Source organism: Cystoisospora suis, assembly GCF_002600585.1.
Source record: "Cystoisospora suis strain Wien I chromosome Unknown contig_177, whole genome shotgun sequence".
Taxonomy (NCBI): domain Eukaryota; phylum Apicomplexa; class Conoidasida; order Eucoccidiorida; family Sarcocystidae; genus Cystoisospora; species Cystoisospora suis.
The window spans coordinates 15023-25204 of NW_027152979.1; the positions used below are offsets into that span (position 1 = coordinate 15023).

Here is a 10182-nt window from a genome sequence, read left to right on the forward strand (position 1 = left end):
AAAGAAAAGGAACGGAAGAAAAGAAAGGGAAGAAAGAACAACACACAGAGAGAAGAAAGAGTGAAAGAAGCCCCACAAACCAAGATAGATACACGCACATACATACATATTCACACCTACGTACATATTCATACCTACTTACATACACACACATTCATGCATAGATACATAGACTTACATACAAACACACGAATATATCTCTATGGTCACCCACAGGCATATATTCGACGCATACACGTCAGATATCTATATGAAATAATATATATATGTATACGTCTGTATTTGAAAGTTAATTTTCCTTTCTCCCCAGATCTGTGGAGGAATTTTGTGTGAAGAGATGAAGCATGAAGGATGGAGACGAGCCTTGTTTCATCTTGCTTGGGAAAAAGCGAGTTCTTCTTCACTTCACTCTCTTCTTGTATGAGACGTCTATCTACACACACCTATAGAGATGAAAGAAAGGAGAGAAAACCCCACAACATCCATCTTCTTGTTCTTCTTGTTTTCCGTTCTTTCTCTTCCTCTCTTTACTTCTCCACACTTTCTCTTCTCTTCTTGCCTATGACACCTCCGCCCATATAGTGTGAGGCATGAAGAGAGAGAGAAGATCGAGACTCTCGAGAGAAGATGAAGAAAAGAAGGAGTCCCATCACAGATGGAAGTCGACTTGTGAAAGCAAGAGAAAACTCTTACATAGATACGCCTTTGAAGATGCTCCAAATCTTCTTCATTCGGAGACGAGGGCGATGTCTTTCCTTCATTATCTTCTTGTTCTTGTCTTGAATGGTCGAAAGATGACGAGAAGGCTTGGGTGTATCTACACCGGAGATTCTCAAGGAGATTCGCTTCATTCAAGTGCTGGAGCTGTTTTAGAAGAAAGAAGAGGACAGAGGAGGAGAGGTGAAGACGACGAGAGAGAAAGAAACGAAAGAGGTTTACATTGAAAGAAAGAAAGTAAAGAGAAAAAGAGAAATATGAAGAGAAGAGAAGAAGAAATGCACTTCCATGTTAGAAATGAAGATCTTTTCTACTAAGTCATTCACATTGTCTCGAAAGAGAAAAGAAACTTCACATCTTCTGTGGCTTACGTTGCAGAAAAGGAGCCTCGAGGTTACCATAGAGGGAAAGAGAGATGAAAGAAGGAGAAAGGAGAAGAAAAAGAATCGCAGCGGAGAGCTCCTTGATCAGAGAGGGACGAGAATGTCTGAAGAGGTTCCACTCATGGGATACACCGCGGGGATGACCATACGTGACTGTCTATGAAGCCAGGCATGTTGAGAGATCTCTTGTTAAAGAAAAGTAGAAAGAGAATGATATAGGAGATCTACATCACACACGATATGCAACAGTACAAATCCTTCCTTACTTTACCTACTCTTCTCTCTCCCTTATCATGACAGAAATCCACTATAGATATGTATATACGAGACATACGTGTATATAGAGTAGATGTATTGATACACATGCACATATATGCATAGGTATCAATATATATGTATCTATATGGGGATGTCTCTCTGTAGATGAGTGTGACCCCTGAAGTACACATACACCATGGCTACATACATAAGCGTGAATGCTTTCATGAAGATACTGCCTAGAGATCTATGCGTACACATGTACACAGAGAGAAAGAGATAGAAAAATAGCCGTACTGTTATGAATCTTCGTGCGTAACCACCGTATGATGGGTCAAAAGACGAAAAAGGAGAAGAAAGAGAAGAACAAGGAGAAGATGAAGAAAGAGAAGAAGACGTTATATACCTGGGTATTGTCATCTGCGTTGCCTAGAATCTCATCCCGGAGTAACAAATCACTCAATCGAACTGCCATAACCATTGTTTCTTCAGATTCTTCTTCGGATCCATCTTTTCTTTCCTCTTCTTTCTTTTCTTCTCTTTCTTTACATGAAGAAGACGCTGTAGAGAATGGATAAGAAGAAGACGGAGAATGAAGAAGAGACACGCGGACATAGACGAGATCATGACTTGCCGTAGGAGAAGGTCTTCTCTCAGGATTCTTATGACTTCCATTCAATTCAGAAGATCTTTTCGTGTTCTTTCCTTTTTCTTCTTCTTTTCTTTCTTTGTGTACGGACTCCTTTCTCTCGCCCTTTATGAATCGCTTTGGAGAAGAAAGAAGACGAGGATGTTTCAGGTCCGAAGAAGTCCCTGAGTTAGGCGGCTCTGTGAACGACTGACTCTCTTCACGATACAAAGAGGTACTGGCCGTGACTGTAGTTCCTGAGGAGGTGTCTGTACACCCGAGAACAGAAGGAGGTTGGACTATTACACCAGGATAGAAAGCACGAAGATGATGTTCCTGAGGTTTGTGAGACTGCTGGTTCTCTAACGTAAGGAAATCTTTTGAATTGTATGGCGTTAGATGTCTTAACGTCTTCATATCTCTTTGTTCTTTATCATCATGGAGGCCTGAAGAAGAAGATGTGTGGAAAGGAGAAGAAGAGCCCCTTTGTCTCTTGTCTATCTTCTTGTTTGCACTCATCCATCTCCCCTCTGAAGTGGAACTGAACTTGTGTGAAGTCTCTGTAGGTCCTCGCCCTTGTACGCCTGGTCCAGCGGCGGCACCCCCCCCGGGTGTCTGTACACTCCAAGGAGATACAGACACTCCCGGTGTATCTTCAGTTCTCTCTGACACTGAAAAAGAAGGACGCGGGAGATGATAAGAAAAAGGAGAAGAAGAAGAACAAGTAGAAGAGTGTCTTGACAGTACAGATGAAGAAGAGGAAGACAGAAACGGAGAAGACGTTCTGTTAATCGAACTCGCTGAATGGCCATCTTTGCGATGGGTAGGAGCATGAAATGGAGAACGAAAATGAGAAGCAGAAGAAGAAGAATGAGAGAGAAAAGAAGAAGAGGAAGGAGAAAGTCTCAATCTGTTGTGTGATTGAGCTGAGGAATGTAGGAGAGATTCTTCACCTCTGTCGCCATGACGAGAAGATGAAGAGAAAGAAGATATATGCTGAGCTGCTACCCACACTGCGGTCCCTACAAGACTTCTATATGGACAGACAGACGAAGAAGAACTGGAGATAGGAGGGGGGAGGGGAGAACAAGGATCATGATGTAAATGTCGGGAGTGAGGAGAAGAGAATGAAGATGAGCTATGTGGACTGGGCCTCGCGCTGGTAGAAAAAGAAGAAGAGGAAGAACAGGAGAAACTCGTAGAGTAGCGCGAGGAAAGGCGGGAAGAAGAGACTGAAGAAGAAGAGGAGGAAGAGTATGAGGTGACTTTAGCAGAGTTAAAAGAGGAAGAAGAAAAAGAAGAAGACATGGCTGAGGAGACTGCGAAGGAATTGTGCGATGACGATGAAGGGCGGGAGAACGACGTTTCCGCCATGTGTACATACCAAAGATAGAAAGAGATCTACGTGAATGAGTGGACAAAAATCAAGAGAAAAAGCCTTTCTTTCTTTCTTTCTTGTATACTTACGTGTCTACTTTTGCGTCTCCACGTTAAGAGTGGAAGAGTGAAGTCTGATAATGGACATGCCACTGGCCTGTGAGATCCCCCCCCCAACTTGACCTTAAGCAAGTCTCTCTTCCTCTCAACAAGGCGGGGAGAAGACGAGACGAACTCCAGACGGCTACAAAAGGCTTATGAGGGGCGAGCTGTTACATCTACGGCAGTAGTAGAAGTGGGACAAGAGGAAGAAGAGAAGAAGAGAGTAAAGAGTTATTTTTTTCTTAAAGAGAGAAAGAGATGGAATGGTACTCATGACACCTCTAGTGAACTCTAGTCTCTCCTCCGATACTCGCAGGAGACAGATGATGGCGACTGTAAACAGAGCTGTTGTCCGGTGTATGTACAGCCGAGGTGTGTACCCATAATGTCCACCTAGACTAGCGGAAGATGCAGAGAGTCGGAGAGAGGAAGGGAGGGAGAGGAAGGGCATGGATAGACGTCTAGTTGCACAAGGCGAGAGAGAGAAAGTGAGAGAGAAGAGAAGAGAGAAGAGCAAACAGGCGAGTGATTTGATAGATGAATGAGAGTGGACATCATTCTACACGACCGAAACTTCATAGGATCGCACCTTTCAAAGGAAAAGAGAATTCCGTTTCTTGTTGACAAGAGTCAAGTTTTCTTACATGTTCAGATGATCAATATACATCACATCCCCCTTTCATCATCATCTCTCCTGGAAGACGTCTTCTGTCTTTTCTCTATGTGACTCTACGCCTGAGATCGCAGACATCTCTTCAGGCTCTCCTCTTCCCCCGCACCAACCGAGATGGTAGTCTCCCTCTTTCTCTTTTTGTTGCATCAGCTGAATGAATGGTCTTTTCTTGAAATTCTTGGTTCCCCTCGAATGTGAGAGATTTGTTTTGCAGTCTCCCATTCACCTCAACGCCGTACACATCGGAGGGAAGATTGAGAAGCTTTTACAGAGGCCTAGGAAAGACTGATGTTCGGAGAGACGAGAAGTAGAGCCTCCGTCTTCTTTACTAGGCGCTAATGAAGCGTCAGAAAACGTTAAGAGATCAAAGGAAAGAAAGAGGAGAGAATAGAGAGAGATGGAGGGTGGGATCAGTTAAGAAGGAAAATGTAGGTACGACAAGCTGCGAAAGGAAGAGGGACATGCAGAGGAGGAAAACCAACAGGAAGCATCTTTTGAAGGGTGAGTGTGTTAAGAAGAATTGACGAAGAGTGGATTGTTGAAATGAAAAGAAAGAGTTGTTCTTTGCATGCGCAACTAACTGACTAGCAAAGTGGACCGAAAAGCTTACAAGTCGAGCCGGAGGGGGGTGGCAAGACGGCAAATGAATGAGTGAGTGGCTCCGGTGACCAGCCGACAGAAGAAAGAATCACAAGACATTCAGTCGCTTCTCTTGCTAGAGGGGTAAGTAGCATGGAAAGACTAGAAGAAGAAAGGAAGAAGGAGAGAAGGTTCATGAGGAAATGAAGAGGGAGATGAACCATTACCGATAAATGAAGGGGAGAAGTAAAATAAAGGGAGAACAAGAAGCAAAGGAAAAGACGAAGTAGCATTGATAAACTTTTCACGATCATCAAACCAACCACTCCTGCTGGTACTCCCCCTGCTACCGCACACGTTGCGTCGGCTGCGCTCCTGTTCTCTTTCTTCTTTCTTCTCTTCTGAAGTTCTGTTTCCAACAAAACGGGGGCTTGATGAAAGTGTGTTCTCATCAAATCGTCATGGCCTATAAAGGATTAAGGTCTAAAGAAGTACTTCCTCGCGGAGAGGTGGTAGCTAGGCGAGTGTGTGACCCTCCCGTCTAGTACCGGGGAGTTGTGAGCAGGTGGTGTGCTAGTAAGAAAGAGAGGTTTCTTGTCTTGATGTACTATGTCGACTAAATCCATTAAGAAGAGGTCAAGAGTGAGAGAAATTCTTTGCTAAAGTAGCCAGCGGGATTGGTAGCTTCCTGAGTTCGACAGTCCAGCGCAGGATGATACTGTATCAATAGTATCTCGGAGTCAGCACACTGGGAAAACACCGGATCGAAAAGACAGAAAGAGAGAAGAGATTCGTATCTATCTTTCATTTCGTTATGATGAAAGAACAACAAGAGAAAGAAAAACCGGACTGGAGATCTCCGTGGGTGCGCATCCAACGTGTCGACTGGCAGACGTTGTTTCCTAGGCGGAGGAGCGAAAGACATACGGGGAGTACAGCGGAAAGCAGACGAATGTGAACGCTCAGATAAATAGGTATCTAATTGTATGTGCGAGTGTACCTATCATTCTTGTTGAAGAAACTACGTGGTTTGATGCTGGAAGAAAGCTTGCTTAGAGTCCACCACGCTGACTACCCATGTGTGTGTGCGTGCGAACGTCGTGTCTGACGTCCCAGCATCGCCTTTCGCTTCTTCTCTAGATTTTCTCCTTTACTTTCAGATCTTAGTACAAGGAAGATAGAAATCTTGGAATGCAGACTGAAGTTGATCTGCTTTTCTGCGGAAGTCTTGAAACATTCGCTCTAAATCAGTTCCAGCGTGCACACCGCGGACGGCTCTTTCGGAGGGACGGCGCGTCCGTCCCCGGAAGGAACGGAAGCCGAACACACCGAACGCGCCTTTCCTACTCCGGGGATGAACCTTCTACCGATTTGAAAAGCTTCTTTTTCTCTCTTCATTAACATCTAGAGGCGAATTTCCTTCTTTATGGAGAAAAAGTTCCCAGTCTCCAAGTTTCACAACATTACGGACCACGGTTGCTGTTTAGAGAAGCTTCTTCGCTTCTATTACCACTACCCAAGTCCGACTTCATCGATGTGAAGACCCTCAGTAACAAGAATTCCGTTTTCGTAACGAAGACTGGGTTGATGTGTCTGATAACGAGTAAAAAGAGAGGCGCACGAGAAAGGTATCATCGCAAAGATCTTTGATCAATGTCCTTTACGATCTTCTTCTGCCGTACACTAAGATGATCGCTCTCTTCTTCTGTCCCAGCAGGCCGGTAGGTAGCCGCTGCACTGTGTGTTTGTAGAACACACGCGGTAACGGAGATTCTTTTGAGTACTTCATTCATTCGTGTCTATTCAAACGAACGATGACAGACAAGAGGAACCTGACTGGAACGTGCTAAAGGCTTACAGTCTTCCTTTCTGGAAAATCGTGAAAGAAAGAAGCACGAGAGAAGAAAGACGTGGGTCTAACTCCGTGAGTGGGGGCCGTCTCCGTTCCCTGATCTCCGTTGTCCTCGGCGGCAGCTATCCCTTCACGCTCTTATGGAGAGAGATCTATCCTTTGGCTACGAGGGGGACTAGCAACCTTAGAGACGAGATAAGGCAAGAAGAAAGTCCTCAGATCTCCATGCCAAGTTGTGAAAATCAGAGATCGGGGACGGATCGAGAAGCAGATGAAAATGCCTCCCGCTACCTCCTCTCTCGTTTTGCTCGTTCGATGCGCACTCTTCGGTTAGAGAGGGCAGACGAAAAGATGCCTCTGAAGGGAGGAATCTATTTTGTTTTTAATGTTTTCACGTTCTATGCTGTCTTCCTGTCGTCGCGTTTTCATGAACGTCTTGTTGGTCTATTAAGTCTTTTCATATCCGTTCTCTCCTGTGAGAAAGTCTGTCTTTTTTCTCTTCCAGACCCTATCCTTCAACTTACCCAGAGGTCTTCTCGCAGTTTCTCCCTTCTTAACTAAGATTGTTTTTCAGTGATCCATCGCATCTGGCATCTCCTTTCGGACAAGGAAATTTTTCACAGGTTTCTTTGCCACTTTTCCTCCGCGGAACCAATCAGCCAGCAGCCCCAGGAGGGTAGTCGCATGAGAGGACTGCTAGGCGGCTGGGTGATCTGCTTTTCTCCTTTTCTTTCTTGCTTATAACTAGTCTTCTTTTTCTCCCTCCATCTTCAGTAAGCTTCTAAGTCTTTTTCTCTTCACTGTCTAGAGGGAATGAATGGCCCGCCTCCGAAGAACCTCTTCAGTTCAAATCGATTGGGGACGGATCTGTCACATCCATTCCTTTCAGCTCGCTTCTCGTTCGGACAGTCTTCTCTTCGTCCTTTTTCCTCTCTTCACCTGTCTCTCTCTCTATCCTCTTCCTTCTTTGCGTCATCGTTGTTCGCTCGCCTGTCTGAGGGAAGGAGGTCTTTTCTCTAGGCGATGTGAGAGGGTGTGATTCATCCGTTCATTCACTCGATCTTATCTACTTTTCTTCGTCTCCCAAGGACGTCGATTGTGAGATGGTTCCTTTCTCTCTTTGTTTACTTCCCTTGCCCACGTATCTCTCACTTTCTTCGCTTCTTTTCTTTCTCTCCTTCGAACAACACTTGTCATCACTGTCTTACTCATTTTACAGCGCCACTTTCGTTTCTGTCGTCCCTAGAGAGCCAGATTTCTGTTAACGATTCCACAATGCCACAGCTATTCTTCCTCTTTCTCTTGTCGTCATGAGGGGGTATTCTTTTTCTTCAACTCCCCCTTGTCAGGAAGAGAAAGATATTTCTCTCATCTCTCGACTCTCGTCTCGATGTAGGCTGGCGTGCCATCTTGAAGTTGAGGAAGGCATTTCACGGGGTAGATCACGACATTCCGACGGGCAGAAAGCTTCTCCTCCCACCGTGTCTTCTTCTCATACTTCCTTTTCTTCTTCTCCCCCTTCGTTTTCTTCCTCTTCTTCTGGGCCGTGGAGAGGAACGTCTTGCATTGAACTCGAAGGGGTGGAGAGAGGGAGTTGTGATGGAAGCCTCTCTCATTGTCCCGGGAGGTTGTTTGCATGCAAGAGGAAGAAAAAGATGAAGAGAATGAGGTGTGCAGATGAGAGTCTGTGTGGTGGCTGCCTCTGTGAGAATGGCAAGAGGTTCTCTACAGGCAGGAAGAAGTTGCTTCACATTCACAGACAACAGCAGTGGTCACCTCAACGACAAGGGAGAAGAGAAAACTCCTTCTTTCTAGATCTCTCGTCTACATGTAAAGAAACCCTTCTTCAGCATCCGTCTTTTCTTCAAGATAGTGATCTCCCTATTAGTATCTCACCGACTATATTGCCTTCTTCTTCTTCTTCTCCTCTCCCTCCTTCTTTTTCTCTTGTTCAGTCTTCCTGTCCATCGTCTCAACCGTCTGTCCTTGTCAAGCCTCTCGGATCTTCTTCTGCGGTATCTTCGATCTTCTCGCCGCCTTCTTCTTCTCGTCCTCCTTGTTGTCCTTTGTGTACAATGTCTGTAAGTGCTGAGCTATCATTCCCAAAGAAAAGAAGAACATGTAGAGGCAGTTATCGTGGTAATCTGCAGGTATGTAGTGGTGAAGGAGAGAAGAGAAAGACGAAGAGTGAGAGAAGAGGGGAGATCCGAAGAAGAAGTCTGTCTTCATCATTTTCTTCATCTGACTTCGCAGTGGAACTTCCTTCTGAACCTCCTGTCAATACAGAACATCACTGCCAAAGAAATCTCAGTTCTCATGACTCCCTCAGCTACATGACGAGAAGGGGGAAATCTCTTCGCCTCTCTTCTTCTTCTCGCCATCGCAGTAACGAAGCTCCTCTTGACGACCGCCACCTTTCTTCTTTTCTCCCCTCTCCTTGTTTTTCTTTAGTATCGGAGGCTCCCTCTGCTATCAGTGATAGAAGTTGTTCTCTTCTTCAAAAGACGTTCCTTTCTTCGTGTTGTGGCCGATCAAGACGACAGAAGAGAGGAGAAAGGAATGACGATCGGAGGTTTCTGTCAGTCCTCGATTCAACGAGAAGCAGGAGGCGAATGAATGAAAGGAAGAGCCTTTCTAGAGGGAAAGGTTTGCTCTCTAGAGGAAAGGAACGGAGATCTGATCCTCTTCTTTCTCTCAATAGTGGCGAGAGTTTTGCTTCTTGTCTAACAGATGATGAGAACGATGATCTCTTGTCACCAAGTGTATGTACCCCCGATTCCTCTAGTTTCATCGCAATGAATGGTGAACGGTCCTTGTCTTCTTCATCAGGTGTATGTACACCTCATCTTCCCCATGCTACTCAAATGCCTGTGGGTGAGTGCCAGGGTGTCAGAGATTTCATTTGCCCTTCAGCGGATATCTCCTCACCTCCTGTACTTGAACAGTCTCTCTCTCCTTGCATTAGCGACAATGATAAAATTTCTTCGGTACAGTCCACATCTCATCAGCTGAAGGACTTCAATACACGGGGGACGTCTCTTCGCAGAAGACGAAGAAGTAGGTATACAGCAAGAACTACTTTCCAAACAGACAGTCAAAGGACGTTTACGTCTTGCCATCATTGTCTTCACATCGCTCCACGTTCTCCTACCGAAAAAGTCAACATGTCTCAGTCAGGTGTCTGTACACCCCTTCACCTTTCTTCAGTAACCTCTACTCCTCTCTCAGGTGTACATACACCTGGGGAAGATACTCTATCAGACGACGGCAGTTCTAATCCCTCCTGTTTACAGTCAGACTATCAGATAGAAAATGAAGTCAACACCCATGTCCGATTCTTTCAGTCATCTTCCTTTCACTTCATGCCTCCTCCTCCTCCACCTAAAGGCAAACCCCCCGGGAAAAAGCCACCTGGAAAGCTACCTACTTCGAAGGCAAGTCTTCCACCTCCAGGAGGAGATAAAAAGACTGCTCCTCCTCCTCCGCCTCCGGGAGGAGACAAGAAAGCTGCGCCTCCGCCTCCGGGAGGAGACAAGAAAGCTGCGCCTCCGCCTCCGGGAGGAGACAAGAAGACTGGGCCTCCGCCTCCAGGAGGAGACAAGAAAGCTGCGCC

The 10182-nt window shown here is 45.6% G+C and overlaps 2 protein-coding genes across 2 annotated transcripts in view; one reads left to right on the plus strand and one right to left on the minus strand.

The window, feature by feature from the left end:
- Positions 1-693: 693 nt before the first annotated feature.
- Positions 694-4695, minus strand: CSUI_000426 (myosin; the record flags this gene model as incomplete). The annotated part of the gene is made up of 2 exons (XM_068060660.1): positions 1765-4695; positions 694-864 (listed from the first exon to the last, which is right to left on the minus strand). Coding segments are annotated over exons 1-2 (1767 nt in total), but the record flags the coding sequence as incomplete, so codon positions are not given.
- Positions 4696-6738: 2043 nt separating this feature from the next.
- The window catches only part of CSUI_000427 (uncharacterized protein), a 5367-nt gene continuing 1923 nt past the window's right edge, over positions 6739-10182 (plus strand). Inside the window, exon 1 of the mRNA XM_068060661.1 lies at positions 6739-10007. Coding sequence (XP_067927362.1) covers positions 7880-10007 — 2128 coding nt within the window. The 5' untranslated portion in view covers positions 6739-7879. The remainder of the gene's footprint in view (positions 10008-10182) is intronic.